The sequence below is a fragment of the Pleurodeles waltl genome, chromosome 6 (genome assembly GCF_031143425.1).
Source record: "Pleurodeles waltl isolate 20211129_DDA chromosome 6, aPleWal1.hap1.20221129, whole genome shotgun sequence".
Taxonomy (NCBI): Eukaryota; Metazoa; Chordata; class Amphibia; order Caudata; family Salamandridae; genus Pleurodeles; species Pleurodeles waltl.
Window position 1 is genome coordinate 134,272,677 of NC_090445.1, and position 16,316 is coordinate 134,288,992.

General features: G+C 43.2%; 1 protein-coding gene across 2 annotated transcripts in view; it reads left to right on the plus strand.

The window, feature by feature from the left end:
- WIPF2 (WAS/WASL interacting protein family member 2) overlaps window positions 1-16,316 on the plus strand; it is a 198,470-nt gene that overhangs the window by 142,652 nt on the left and 39,502 nt on the right. For both annotated transcript variants that reach the window (XM_069237580.1, XM_069237581.1), the window contains exon 6: window positions 3,478-3,684. In XM_069237580.1, coding sequence (XP_069093681.1) covers window positions 3,478-3,684 — 207 coding nt within the window. The remainder of the gene's footprint in view (window positions 1-3,477; window positions 3,685-16,316) is intronic.

A 16,316-nucleotide genomic window follows, 5' to 3' on the forward strand; every position in this document is an offset into this window, starting at 1 on the left:
GTGATCATTAATGTTGGTATGTGACATGCTCACCGTTGTTGGGGGTTCATATATGAGCTACAGGAGGGTAGGTTTTGTTAGGTTTAGGGGGATCAGAGTTTCAGAGGAGGAAGAAGAAGAGGTTGTGATCTTGTAAACGACTTGTGGGAAAATTGCAGGGATACAAAAATAGAGATAAAAGCAAACATGCAAGTTAATGTTGTGTTCAGAGAGAGGAGGTATGCAGAGGATGGAAAGGAAATGAGAGACATTTGAATGAAAAAAAGAGAGGCGACAGTCAAAAGTTATAAGTAAAGGTTAGGTTTTCATGCCAGATTTTAGGGATATAACGGCTATTTATATATAGCATGCAATTTGACAATGCAAAACTGTGGAAAGAAGCAACACTATTTGCTTGTGTGCACTCAAGAATAAGAATCAGTAACCTCATGATAATAGCAATGTGAGAAAAATATATGGAAGAATGATATACACATTGAAAGGAGATTCTGCAAAATGCTAGAGCAATGTCTTCTGAGGTTCATCCTCAAGTTTGGTTCACAGTATTAATTTAAAAAAAAGCAGAGTGGAATCCATTGGATGCCTCTGGTTTGTAGCAACACAGGATTGAGGGTATAGACAGCGTTCTAGACAGAGGATTGCAGTGCCTTCTTTCTAGTGGTTGGATTGTGGGGATGCAGACACTGGTGTGAGGAGGGTTGTGGCAAGGATTCCTTTACAAAATCAGTGAAGGCTTTGTTAGTAAGGGCCTGCTGATTAGACTTGATTGAAACCTTTAATCAGATGGTAGGGAGTAAGGGCTTTAACTGCAGATTCTGTTGTTAAGGTTGAAGGTTCCCTTTAGGTGAGGCCCAGGATTTTGTCTTCCTTGATCACGCTTTCATGCTTTGAATGAATTTATGTGGTCATTTGTTCATCAACTTCTTCCCATAAGAAAACATGATTAATATACAAACCATACTTTTAGGGATTCTAGTGTCCTTAATGTATGTGCCATATTTTCACAGCAGAATGGGTGAGTTAACATTCCTCTAATTGTGCCTGGGTTTTGACAGTAAAGCTGTCAAACATGCTTCTTGATAAGAATATACTTTGGGTTTTGTTTCTATCCCTCACCTAATGCTATTGGTTGTTTTAGTGTATCCTTCTACCTCCAATGAAGTGATTGAATTAAACTACATGAGGGTCTACTCTGCAATTATAGACCACTCTGTCAGTTCCTGCTGACTCCCTCCTAGGTGTAATCTGCGAACGCTGCATGCATTTGCAGATCAAATACATAACTTCTGGCTTTGCTTATTCTTGTTATTGCATTCTCTGGGGGGAATTTCCATACTCAGCATATCTATGACTTTGCTCTCATAAGTCAACAGACTCCTGATTCTGCATGTCATATTTGGGTTTGTGCTATTCCTTCTTGTCGCTGTTGGGAAAGTTTCTGTTGTGTATCACCCTGTCTTGGGTGGAGAGATATCCTGCTTAGCTCTGGCGAGTCACCCACCTTCCAGAACCAGAGTAAACTGATATTGGCAAGCCCAATAGTTTCACCTTTAAATGGGTATTGGCTCTGCTAGTGCCAGACATTCTCTCCAGTGTTTAAAAATGGATGCACATGCATGGGTATCCATTTGGAATGTTATTTTTCCTTTGAGAAAAGTAATTCTAAGATGGGCGCCGGTGCATTACAACACATGCTCACATTTACACATCAGCAGCCATCTTGGATTCTTTAAAATTATATCAATAATCCTAATATGGCCACTGCTGCATCATGATGCATATGCAAATATGGAAACAATTCCATGGACGTCCATATTGGAATTCTTTTTCTAATAAATTAAAAGCATTCCTAGATGGCGGCTGATGTGTGTGCATTATGAATTGTGCCACGTGAATGGCTCAGTAGCATTGTGCAGCTTCCAGGTCCTCCCAAAAGCAATTTTATTTTAAATAAATACATTTAAAAAGTATTCAGTATGGGCAGAAAAGGGGTGGGGAGCAATGGACAAGTGCAGTGAGGTGGGAATGTGCGGGGACTGAGTAGATGGAAGAGAGATTAAGAAAAGACATTCACCCCCATGGATTGCGGATTCTCAAGAAAAATAATAGTGGTTCACCATTGTCAGCAAGGGAAGTCTACAATATAAGGATACAGCATATCCATTCAGAAACATTGTAAACAGAAACACTCCAGAGAGGGCGAAATACAAGAATAGAAAGGAAAGCCATCGAATAAAGAGCAGGAAACTGAGATAAACAAGAAAGTGATTCAGTCTTTAGCAAGATACTGATCCAGAGCCTTTGTTACGTATTAAGTTGTATTGGAGTCAATAATTCTTCAAAAATAGACAGTCTGACCTGACTGTAGGCAAGACCTAAATTGGAACTGCTGCCGTCTTGAAGTAAGTGCTCTTGTGAGTATTGTAATAGTGTTGTCACACTATGTCGGAAGCTTTCAGAAACTGAAATATTTTACTCAGGTTGTTCATTGGCATATAATTTCATCTGGTTTCTCAAATAGCCCTATATATTACAGGGGCTTTCCACTCTTCTTTTTATGTAACGTTTGTGTCCATTGAAAAATTGCTTGCTACCATAGACTCCTTGGTTGTTGCACGCAGTCAGAAATTAATGGCCAACTTCAACTGGTTTTTTTCAGTTTTAGACAGTGATTTAAAAACATTATTCAGCTGCCCCAGACGTTAAGGACACATTTCTTTGTATATTTTCTGGGTCTGTATGATACTCTGTTCGGCCCTTTCCACAAGTGTGTGTTTGATTGTTTTGTATGAGGTAGATTATACATGGACTTGATGTGAGTGTATGATACGAAAGGAGGTCATGTGTGATATCTGGAAGGCCACACTCCATTTATGTACATGTATTTGTGTGTGTGATAAGATATGCGCCACATAGCTTGAATGGCATAACTGCATGATGTCATGGTGTAAACAGCAAAATGTGTCAAGAAAAACAGGCTACTTGTGGGACAGTAAAGGGTGTAGGAGCAAACTGCCTCACATCCCGGCGCCATTACCCCTTTGCATCTTGGTCATTGTAGTACATAGTTTCATTCGGATTGCAGAATTTGTCAAAAATATTTACCAAAGCTAGTGCAGCCATTGCTGTATCTCTAGACACATGTTTCTGGATTATTCCATCATCAGTAGAGCTCTGGGGTTGCTGGACATGCTGCCACATACTACGTCAGGTAAGAATACTACTCCGGGCACACAGGAACTCCAAAACTCGTATTACCCTATACATTCTGTGTGCCCTCCTTAGGTAAATGCGTTGCAAGTTTTTGTCATTGTCTCTGGAGATAATGTGACATTTAACTGACCAGCTGTACAACCTCTTTCTTTCTCTTTCAGTAAACATATATTTTTTTTAATTCCTCAGCTCTGTTAAGCTGTCCCTTGACCATATTGCATTGCTTTTAATGCAACCCACAATTTATTTTGTCATCTGTTTTAGCACCTCTACCGCCTCCTCCTGTGGTACGAAATGGTGCCCGAGAAGCCCCACTTCCTCCAACTTATAGAATGCATCTCAACAGTGAAACCCCAAACCGTGGAAAGCCTCCGCCTCCACCCTCGAGGACCCCCGCAGGTCCGCCGCCTCCACCTCCACCAGTGAGAAACGGACATAGAGACTCCATCTCATCGGGGAGATCCTTTTTGGGTGAGTGAGCCCTCTAGAAAACAGTGGGATTTTTTCTGCATGAGACAAAAGACAAAGTAGCACTTTCTTTCATGCTATTGTGGGTGATATTTCACGGTACACCAAGCTGGATGGTTCTATGAGATGGTTTGTGTTTTTCTTCCGAGGACTCAATTTAAATTGTGAACAAGGTATTCCAGGTGCTGATTTAGGATTAGTGACGACCTTAGAGAATGAGGTGTACTGTAAACTATGCATGTGGGTGAGAATGAAATCCCTCTGTGTTGTAGTTTCAAGAAATGTTTGCAACCTCCATGTATAATTTTGACCGATCTGCATTCTGAAGTTTCCAGAAATGAATAGTGTCATGGTGTGTGCCTTCACAACGTGTTTGGCCACATTTTTGCAAAAGTAACACTGGATTCTTGAGTTAGCTTCTCAAGCATTTTCAGATGCTTGAAATTCCAACTTGTTAGGCAACCTTGGAAACTGGCTTTTCCACCTGTAATATTGCATACACAGTGACCCAGTGCATGTGCCTTTTATGTCTTTCTTGCTACACTCTCCCCGTCCCCAAAAACAAAATCCAGTTATGTCCTTTCTTGATACTTATTTTCACTTTAAAAGTCTGAACATTTTTAGTGTTTTTAGATTATTTATTTTTTACCTGACACATATGTAAGATGCTAAAAGGTTCTGTTTTTTTTAAGTGGCAGTGCTGGATAAACCTTTGTTACCATATAGATGGCAGTGGATCTGTAAATAATCTAGTAATCTTTTCCATGCAGTGCATAGATGCTCATTGATAGAGATATGACACAGGCCCTATGAAATTCCGATTTGTTTCATGTTCTCCTGACCCAATGAACATATTCAGCCAAAGACCAGGTTTGTTGTGATGCGAGTCCTGCCTCCACTGGTGTCTTCGTGATTTGAGCTTTGAAATCTCTGATGTTCAGGATATGTCTAAGGCTAAAGACACAGAAATAAATGTTACGCCTAAGCTGGTATGCATTAGTTACAAAATTGGGACATCTTTATCTTTCATAGACCAATCCAGACAAACTTAACCGATGGTTTTGATATAATGCTTTCTTGAGTTAATTATGTCCTTCTATTCTATTCTAAATAAAAGGTAAGCTGTTCTTTTTCTCAGCAAGTGCTGCTTCAAGGAGCCCAAGTCTTGACAGTGTCTGTTAACTTTTGCTTGTCAGTCTTTCACTCCTACTTTACATCCGTCTTTTGAGGACTCCCTTCAACATGTGATCACATCTGTATAAATACTGACTAATTATTCATTCTTGTTTCATTTTATAGTGTGGTTATATTTCCAGAGAACAATTATGAGCTTCCTAAAGCTTTTTTCTAATGGATATTTCTAACCACTGATTCCTGACCTTTAGACTATCTTCCGGCTCTAGATTAGATTCGGAAGAGCAGTGCCCTGCACACCTCTAGGTGGTGCCTTGCAGCTTTGCACGGACTTTGTTCTGTCCCAGAAGTGACAGAACGGAGCAGTATATAAGCGACACCCCTGCCATGCTAACGTTGATTCCTTTCTTTCCACTTTTTAGAATGTGAATCCAGAGCTTCACTTCCTATTTTCGTCGGTTTAATGACACTTTTCTTCAGAAAATCGAAATACAGTGTACAGGACAACAATGTCCCCACCTAGAAGTACAAGGTTCAAACTATGCTGCAACTGTCGGAAAGAGATGTTGGTGATAGACCCACACAAGGTGTGCCTTTTTTGTGGTGGCCCTTGAGGCACGACTCCAAGTTGTGTGAAGAATGCACCCTCATGAATCCAAAGGCATTCTTGGACTGTGAAGCAAAGTTGTATGGCACTGAGCATTGGAAAAACAAAAACAAACACACAATTCTGTCTTGAAGTTGAGGCCGGAAACCTGTTGTTGTGACACGCCAGATTTGCTGTTGAGGTAGTCTGTCGAGACTAAATCCTAATCAAAGCAGAAACATAAGACCAAGAAAGACTTATCTCCATCCCACCACTCTCAATCATCAAAGAAGTTGCAAAAGTGTAACAGTGCCCCTCAGTCTCGCTCCTGATCTCAGTTTAAGGATCAGATTCCACAATTGGTACCAATGCAGCCCAAGTTCTCTGGGACATGGACAGCATAGCAGCAGATCAAGGCCCTTAGAGAAACCTTGTTGTGCATTTTTGGCACTGTTCCAATTCCCTTTGTTGTATCGGCAGGCCACACATATCTGAACGGTACACTAGTCTGGTTAAGAGCGGGTGATCTTTTCTCAGTGCCGCTTGTTCCTTTCGAACCTGCCTCTGGTGCCGACTTTACTCCAGCCCCACAGTCTGTGCTGATTCTCTTGTCCCCATTTCTGACGCTGCCAGTGATAGAGGGGGGTTCTTTGCTGATGTTTGACTCTAAGCTTAAATCATCCCGACCCCGACTGAGGTCTCGTCCCAACGTCATTTTGATGCATCCGGTTCCCATACAGTCTGATTCAGACTGTCTCTGCCATTGGAGCCGCCCTCAGTTGCTCCATTAGCTCTTCGATTCTAACTCTGATCAACTTTTTCAACTTAAATGCTGATCAAATTTGTTTTTATTGTTGATGGACTGTGTTTTTATTTTGGACCTTTATGATTTTTGTTTCTTGTAAATCAAATAAAAAGCTTTTTCTCTGATCAGAGTCTGCCACCATTAGGAGTTAACGCAGATGAAGGAGATGGTTTTTCTCCACATTATAATGACAATACTTTGTATATGGACTTGCAGGAGGCCAGTGGGCATTGACACTCTGTTAAGAATTGACGGCCACACGCAACAGTATTTCTTCGGTAAGTTTAATTGCCAACACACAACCTGGCGTCGGTCTCCTCCAAGGTCCCAGAGTCAACTGGCATCCTTGGAACTCCTGCACGCCTACAATCTAGAACTTGGTCAAGTTACATCACAACACATCCTCCCCTGTTCCTTAACAAACTAAAAAAACAATAACACGTTAAACAACATAAAGTAAACTATGCTTACTATGAAGCTCTGATAAATAACATAAAGTAAATCATGCTTTCTATAAAGCTCTTCTTCTCTACAGATATTAGGACATACATTTGATGGATAAGATGACGTATGCAATATACAGAAGTTCACTATCTCACAAAGTTCCTCAAAAAAGATGGTGCTTTTCGTACCCTTTTCTCTAATCCTGACTCGATGTGGTCACGCATACCCAAACATTCTTCTCCACTTCCATGCCCATTGGTATCATGCTGAGAACTCGCACTATTCCCTTTGATCACCTCATCATCATTCATAAACATGAGCCCTGAACAGCTTTCATCAACTTCCTCTATGCAGCCCCCATTCGTTTGATACAAAGCCACATTCCTAAGGTTCTATCTCTCACTATTGTCTAAAATCACAAAAAACGTGCCTACTCGCCGAACCCGAAATGGTCCCCTGAACTTGGTCAGCCCCCGTGAATTCTGCCTGATTTCACTTTGACCCAGTCCCCTACTTCCACCCGTAGCTTGGCATTAACCCTTTGCGTTTCAGAAGATTTGATGATAGTGTGGTTTCCAATATTTCCCAACCACCCTCCATTCAACCAAGCTGGAACTAACCTCGTACCTGGCAACCGTCCCCGCATGGACACAAAAGGAATCTTCTGTGTAACACTGTGGAGTGTGGTCCGATGCGCCCACACCATATCATAAACAGTCACTCTGACATCACAACGATTGGTATGAGCTAACTGTATAGTTCCTTTGACCAACCTAATAGCTATCTCAGCCATTCCATTTCCTCTGGGATTATACAATGAGGTGCAAGAGTGCTTAACACCCCATCCCTTCAAGAACCTCACCATTTCATGCGAAGTCAATTGTGTACCATTGTCAGTGATAAGAACCACTGGCGCACCTTCCTCCTTGAAAATCTTTTCCAAAATCTCGATTGTAGTTTTAGTAGTGATATCTTTCACGAACTCTACAACCAGACACTTAGAATGTATATCCACAACAACCACCGCATGCCTCATGTTGCTGGCAAGCTCTCCCAAAGGCCCAATAAAATCCAAACAAATGGTGTGCCAAGGCTTTCCCGGATCTTCTAAATGACCTTCAATCTTTTTACCAAGCAGCAACCTTTTCTTACTTTCTTTGCACAAACTGCATCTTTCCACCCATTCTTTGATTTGTTTGTCCATACATGGCCACCAAAAGTTTTCCCTTACTCTCCTAATCGTTAAACCTTGCCCTAGATGACCTTCATTTACCAATTGAAATATCCGGAACCGTAGTCCCACTGGAGGAATAAAGCAATCCCCCTTCATAATTACACTTTCCCCACACATAGATAACTCATCGAGCACTTTCACGTACGGCCTCACTGCCAACGCTAGGGTGCTTTCTCTTGCTTGACCACACCGTATCATTTTGACTAAATCCTTCATAACCGCATCCTTCTCCATTTCCTCTTTCCACTGTGCCTCTGTGAAAGATCCGGTACCACTGTACACTGCATCTTGTACAGAAGCAACTGCACCTTCCTTGTCTGCCTCTCTTACTCCAACATCATCAACTGTTTCCCAGTCTAATGACAACCTTGATAAACAATCGGCCTGTACATTCTTCCACTGTTGTAAAAATTCGACCGAATACGTATACTCTTGAAGACTGGCCACTAACCTGGCCAGTCTGGCTGAACCTTTGCCTGCCCCTCCCGTAGATAAAATCCTCACCAGCGGTTTATGATCAGTCCTTATGATAAACGTTAGCCCCCATAGATATACACGAAAATATTCCACTCCCCACGCTGCTGCCAAAGCTTCACGTTCAATAACTGAATAGTTCTTCTCAGCCGTCGTCAATGTACGAGAGGCAAACGCCACAGTCCTCTCATCCTTGCCGTGAAATTGCGAGAACACCACCCCAGTGCCAGATGCGCTAGCATCTACTGTGAGTACTGATCTCAGATCTTTGTTAAACACCGACGAAATTCCCGCTTCACATATCTCCCTCTTCACATATCTCCCTCTTAATGGTGTAAAAACAAACTTGTTGTTCCTTTCCCCACGAGAACTTATTGCCTTTGCGCAACAATTTTTTCAAGTCTTCCGTCTTCTCAGCAAATTTCTCTACAAACTTAGCATAATATTCTACCAACCCCAAAAACGATCTTAATTGATCCCTATCTTTTGGGACAGGTGCCTTATTTATAGCATCCAACAATGACTGTTTTGGTTTTACTGCTCCCATGGCAACTGTGTACCCCAAATATTCCACCTGTTCCGTCAAGAATACACATTTCTCTTGATTTAATGTAAGACCAAATTCCTCCAATTTTTTCAACACCAATCTCAAAGTAAAATTGTGTTCCTCTCTGGTTTTTCTCATGACCAAAATGTCATCTTGAAAGTAAATTACATTGCTTATCCCCCCAAGAATTTTTGTCATCACCCGTTGAAAAACAATAGCAGCAGACGCTAACCCAAAAGTCATGCGCTTAAACTGAAAGGTTCCCTCTGAAGTAATGAAAGCCGCGAGTGATTTGGAGTCCTCGTGCAGCCTAATCTGGTGATATGCTCTTCTCCAATCAAGTTTAGAAAAGTACTTCCTATCCTTCACTAAGGTCAGCAACTCATTGATGTTGGGAAGCGGAAACATGTCAATCACTATATTTTGGTTCACCGAACGCAAGTCTACACAGAACCTCATACGACCATTAGATTTCTGGGTAATGACAACAGGCGAAATCCATTCTGAAGCTTCCACCGGTTCAATAACCCCCTCATCCAACATCTCTCTTAATAATCCACTCAATCCATCTCTTGCAGACAGTGACACTCTCCTCAATTTGTGTTGTACTGGAACAGCATCCTCATTCAGCTTGACTTTGTGAACATATCCCTTCAAGCACCCCAATTTCTCCTTGAAAACATTCTTCGCACCCCTCAGCACATCTTCCAAAGAAATCTCTTCCACCACCATTACTTGTGTAGGTACTCTGGGATTCAGTACAATGTTCAAATCAAATTGGTGCATCCACCCTAGAATTGGGGGTCCCTCGATCGACACATAAACCTTGCCTCTTGTAGACCTTGAACCAAATTGTATATCACCCTCAATGTATCCCAGGATGTCAATAGACTCACCCTGATAACCTCCTGGGTTAATGTCTTTGGGCTTGAGTTTAAAACCTTCCCAACACATTTTGAAAAGACGTTCCGGGATAATAGTATACATGGATCCAGAATCAACCATAAGCTCAACATTCTCTCCACACACTGTAAAGGAAGCAGTGGGTCTAGACATCCTCCTCCCTCTGCTCTCCTTTCCCATGACATCAGTATTCGCACACTGAACATTACCAACCTTAAGATCACTATTAACCATAAGCACCCTGTCTGTAAACATACTTTCCTCTGAGTCACTGATTGCACCCACTTTGAAACTGACATTCTTGTTTACCTTACTAACTTCCCTGCAGACCCTTGCAAAATGACCCTTACGCCCACACTTCCTGCAAATCTTTTTGCTTGCAAAGCACTTCTTTGAGTCTGAATCGTGATAAATACTGCCACAACGAGCACAGTCTCCTTTGTTTCTGGGTGCTGGAAGAGCATGTTCTCTCTTCTCTTTTCTCCTAATTACGCTATTTCACTTTCATTACTGTTCTGACAATCTGCATTAACGAGGGATACATCACTAGATTTATCTCTTCTACTCAGTTCTCTCATGCATCGTTGAGATTCTTCAATCACTTTCGCCATCCCAATGGCTTCCATTAGTGTGGGATCTTTCGCTGCCCATAGTCTCTCTGGAATTTTCTTCTCTTTGCATTGGACAATCAACTGGTCACAAATTAATTCATCAGTCATGTTTCCAAAACAACATTTAATGGAAAGCTCTCTCAGTCTAGCAACAAATTCATCTATGGACTCATGCTCAGATTGAGGTTGAGTATAAAACTTGTACCTGGCCATCACCAAGTTTACCTCCTTAGCAAATCTATTTTCCAATCTTTTAATTGCCTCCTTGTACACATCATCCATAGGTTGACCATTCGGGCCCAACGCCACAGGCAGATATTTTAAAACTCTTTGACCTTCATTACCCAGAACACTCAGTAAAAGTGCCTTTTTCCTGGCTGGCGAGACGTTTTGACCATCAAGGGCAATTATGTAATTTTCCAAAATCTCTATCGAATCCTCCCAACAGATGTCAGGTTGACCTGCTTGTGGCAAAAAGTATGGAGGAGTAATAATATTTGCTTGTGTAGCCATACCAAAGTGACAAGGTAGATCACTCTCGATAAGTACTGTAGACTGAAAGGACTTTTTTAAAAAAAAAAAAATGTTATTGGTCCCCGGCTCCCTTGCCGAATAAGGTTTACATTCAAGACTTTTACAGCTCCCAGGAAATGGCTTCTGTTTTGGTCCGCACACTTTACATCGGGTTGATGTTCTAGTCTCCTCCCTCGCTGAGTAAGGTATCCAATCTAGACTTGTATAGCTTCAAGGAAAAGGCTTCTACTATGGTCCGCACGCTCAATATCGGGTTGACGTTCTAGTCTTTTCTAGCAATTGTAACATCAACTTCAGGCACGCGCGGCAGCACGAATGTGTGCACGAAGGCTTAATGTGCTCGAGGAGAAGCGTGAGCGAGATGACCCTCTCCTTGTGAGACCCTGCCGACAGTGGCCCCAGATAACCGATGTCAGGTGTACAAAGAGACCAACTCAGGACGTAGGATCCCAGGTAAGGTGCCGGGCACGCCCCCCGTCCTCACTGTATATATTCCGTTCCGGGCGAACCGCGAAGAACACCAGGTTGTGTGCTCTGCCGCTTTCACACACGGGACCTCCGTCTTTCAAGACCCTCGTTGCTAAAATGTTAAGAATTGACGGCCACACGCAACGGTATTTCTTCGGTAAGTTTAATTGCCAAAACACAACCTGACGTCGGTCTCCTCCAAGGTCCCAGAGTCAACTGGCATCCTTGGAACTCCCGCATGCCTACAATCTAGAACTTGATCAAGTTACAGCACAATACACTCCCTTTATACTTGGTTGGTGTGTCCACTACAACATCCCCACTGCTCATCCTGCAATCTACTAAATAAAGTACTTCCTTTGCTGTGGTGAATAGATGTGCTGCTGAGGTTCTTGATCTACAGCTTCCTTCTTTGGAGGTAAAAACAAATGTTCATGGACACCTGCTCTAAGCTTTGATTTTGCCCACTGGTTAAAAGGCAGGTTGCCAGACACCACAGATCAGTGCCAGGTGGCCCTGATATGTTGACCACAGAGTACCCTTCTCTGGAGAGCCTAGTGGTTCAGACTTCCACCAGGAAGTTAAATCGCAACACCTTTCATGTGCTTTCAGACAGGAAGTTGAAACAAATTGAGGTATTCGGAAATTGACTTAGACTGTCTAGTTTTAAGGTCTCTCAACACACATTGCCTACTGGACCAGTATACGCATGCCCTTCAAGGAATCGTCAGAGGGATCTTAGTGACGGTCTTGAAGTAATTTAGGGCCTCCCTGGCTCAAACTATTCAAGACAGAACGGAAGCAGCCAAATGTTATCTAGGCTGGCCTGGACCCCACTGATTACTGAGGGAAAGCAGTCAGCAATAGCGTGGTGCTCAGTCACCATGTGTACCCCTCATGGTTCCACCTTTTGATGGGTCCCACCTTTTGTTGGGGGGGGAGATGGTAGGGGGGGAGGGATATTCTGCCCAAGGAGCCATTTAAGGAAAGCATGTCTATAGTGCACCCATTGGGTCTTTCAACTCCTGCCAGACTGTTCTCTTATCACTTTCTGCCCTTCTGAGGCTACTCCATAGGTGTGGCGTACAAGCAACACCAGGACCTCCAGCCCTGCTGCAGTTCTCTCAGCCCTTTCATGGTGGGGAGCGGGGATCAGGCATACAATGTATTAGTCGTTGAGGATGGCAACCTGCCCAGATCCCTCTCCCTGCAGCATGAGTCACCAAGCCACTTTAGTTTACCCTTAGTGGTGCACATCCATCCATTGGAAGGTAGAATCATACACTTTTTCTAAGGGTGGAAAACATTCGACCAATGGGTCCTCAAAATCATTCCATGGGGCTATGCCCTTCCATTGCTTGCCAACCCGCCTCATGTTCCACCCACATCAGAGGAGCTTTCAGAGGAGTAACTGTCCATCTTGTTGCAGGAGGTGCAAGCTCCACTCTTGAGAGGAGTAATCTAGAGGGTACTGCTTTTGGAAAACGGATCTGGGCTACCGAATGGTTGCTTTGGACCTGCAGGAACCGTACGTTCATGTGCCCGTCCTGCAGTCCCACAGACGTTACCTGCAGTTCATGATCAACCAGGAGCATTTTTAGTTTGCTGAGCTCCCCTTCGCCCTTTCCAGCTTTCGACACCCATCTTCAGCGGTTGGGGAAACTGGTATTTTGATGGTGGGCTCTCCACGGTCACTCAGAAACCACCTCTAGATGACAGCAAACCTCCTGATATCCTTGGGGTTTTCAGTCAGCGAGACAAAGTCACACCTGACTCCTTTGCAGAGACCTCCTTTTGTAACAGCTGTTCTATACATGGTGCAGATCAAGTCATTTCTTCTGTCGCAACGAGTCCAGGACATTAGAGCTATGATCCCAATGTTTCAGCTTTGGTCCTGGATCTCTGTGAGAGCAGTTCTGAGGCTTGCCTTATGCATCTTGCTTGTCCACCTGGGCAGGTGGCATGTGTGAGCTTTGTGGTGGAATCTGAAGTCTTAGTGGGCCCGGCACCAAGGTAACTTGTTAGATATCATCATGGTACCTAGGTACCCGGGGCATTGGGGCACCAAGGGTTTCCCATAGGCTGCAGCATGTATTGTGTCACCCATGGGAGCCCATGCAAAATGTGTCTGCAGGCCTGCCATTGCAGCCTGCGTGAAAAGGTGCATGCACCCTTTCATTACAGGTCAATGTAAGTCACTCCTATGGCAGGCCCTCCAAGCCCAGAGGGCAGGGTGCAGGTACTTGTGTGTAAGGACACCCATGCATGAGCAGAGGTGCCTCTACAAACTCCAGCTCCATTTCCCTGGACTTCGTAAGTGCAGGAAAGCCGTTTTACCCGTGTACTGCTCCTACCTGTGCCCAGCTACATAATGGTAACTCCGAACCTGGGCATGTTTGGTATCAAACATGTCGGAATCATACCCCAACACTGGTGCCAGTATTGGTTGTATGATTTCATGCACTCTGGGGGCTCCTTAGAGGACCCCCCGTATTGCTCCCACCTGTCTTCTGGGGTTTTCCAGGCAGCCTTCGCTGCTGCAACCAGACCAGCTCAGGCAGGGGAAGGCAGTATAAAGAATTTCCTGTGGAAGAGGAAATCTCCCCTTGTAAATAGGTGTTACGAGGCTTGGAAGGGTTAGTTTCCCCAAGCCACCGGTATGCTTTGAAGGACACATTTGGTGCCCTCCTTGCATACACCAGTTAGCACCAATCCAGGGTTCCCCGGTTCCTGCTCTGGCACGAAACTGGACAAAGGAAAGGGGAGTGACCGCTCACCTGTCCATCACCACCCCGGGTGTGGTGCCCAGAGCTCCCCTTGCAAAGTCACACCTTTTGCCGTGTCAAACACAGCAATACTTAGGAGCGACAATCAACACAACAAAAGGGATAGCCACTCCAAGTCCACAAAGGGTTCAAACATTTCACAAAGTAATACAGGCCATGTATCCAACACAAAAGATACAAGCAAAAATAGTATTAAAACTCCTGGGCATGATGTCTTCATGCATAGCCATTGTCCCAAACACAAGGTTGTACATGCGGCCCTTACAACAGTGCCTAGCATCACAATGGTCACAAGCACAGGGTCAACTTCTAGATCTGGTGTTGATAGACCGCCAAACATACATCTCGCTTCTATGGTGGAACAGTACAAATTTAAACAAAGGGCGGCCTTTCCAAGACCCAGTGCCAACATACGTTATAACAATGGATGCTTCCATGACAGGGTGGGGAGCACACCTCAATCAACACAGCATCCAAGGACAATGGGACATTCATCAAAACAAGTTCCACATAAATCACTTAGAACTGTTAGCAGTGTTTCTAGCGTTGAAAGCATTCCAACCCATGATAACCCACAAATATATTCTTGTCAAAACAGACAACATGACGACAATGTATTATTTAAACAAACAGGGGGGGACACACTCGACACAGCTGTGTCTCCTAACACAAAGAATATGGCATTGGGCAATTCACAATCACATTCGCCTAATAGCACAATTTATTCCAGGGATCCAGAACCAGCTAGCAGACAATCTCTCTCTGGATCACCAACAAGTCCACGAATGGGAAATTCACCCCCAAATACTGAACACTTACTTTCAAATTTGGGGAACACCGCAAATAGATCTATTTGCAACAAAAGAAAACGCAAAATGCCAAAACTTCGCATCCAGGTACCCACACCGGCACTCCCAAGGCAATGCTCTATGGATGAATTGGTCAGGGATATTTGCGTACGCTTTTCCCCCTCTCCCTCTCCTTCCATATCTAGTACACAGATTGAGTCAAAACAAACTCAAACTCATACTAATAGCACCAACATGGGCAAGACAACCTTGGTATACAACACTACTAGACCTGTCAGTAGTACCTCATGTCAAACTACCCAACAGACCAGATCTGTTAACACAACACAAACAACAGATCAGGCATCCAAACCCAGCATCGCTGAATCTAGCAATTTGGCTCCTGAAATCCTAGAATTTGGACACTTAGACCTCACACAGGAATGTATGGAGGTCATAAAACAAGCTAGAAAACCTTCCACTAGACACTGCTATGCAAGTAAACGGAAAAGATTTGTTTATTACTGCCATAATAATCAAATTCAACCATTGCATGCATCTCCAAAAGATGTAGTAGGATATTTACTACATTTGCAAAAATCCAATCTAGCTTTCTCTTCCATAAAGATACATCTCACCGCAATATCTGCTTACCTGCAGATTACTCACTCAACTTCCCTGTTTAGAATACCTGTCATTAAAGCGTTTATGGAAGGCCTAAAAAGAATTATACCACCAAGGACACCACCTGTTCCTTCATGGAACCTCAACATTGTTTTAACAAGGCTCATGGGTCCACCTTTCGAACCCATGCATTCTTGTGAAATGCAGTACTTAACGTGGAAAGTTGCATTTCTCATTGCCATCACATCTCTAAGAAGAGTAAGTGAAATACAGGCGTTTACCATACAAGAACCATTTATTCAAATACACAAGAATAAGGTAGTTCTAAGAACAAATCCAAAATTCTTACCAAAGGTTATCTCACCGTTCCACTTAAATCAAACAGTAGAATTACCAGTGTTCTTCCCACAGCCAGATTCAATAGCTGAAAGAGCACTACATACATTAGACATCAAGAGAGCACTAATGTACTACATTGACAGAACAAAAGTAATTAGAAAGACAAAACAACTATTTATTGCCTTTCAAAAACCACATACAGGAAATCCAATTTCAAAACAAGGCATTGCCAGATGGATAGTTAAGTGCATCCAAACCTGCTATCTTAAAGCAAAGAGAGAGCTGCCTATTACACCAAAGGCACACTCAACCAGAAAAAAAGGTGCTACTATGGCCTTTCTAGGAAATATTCCAATGA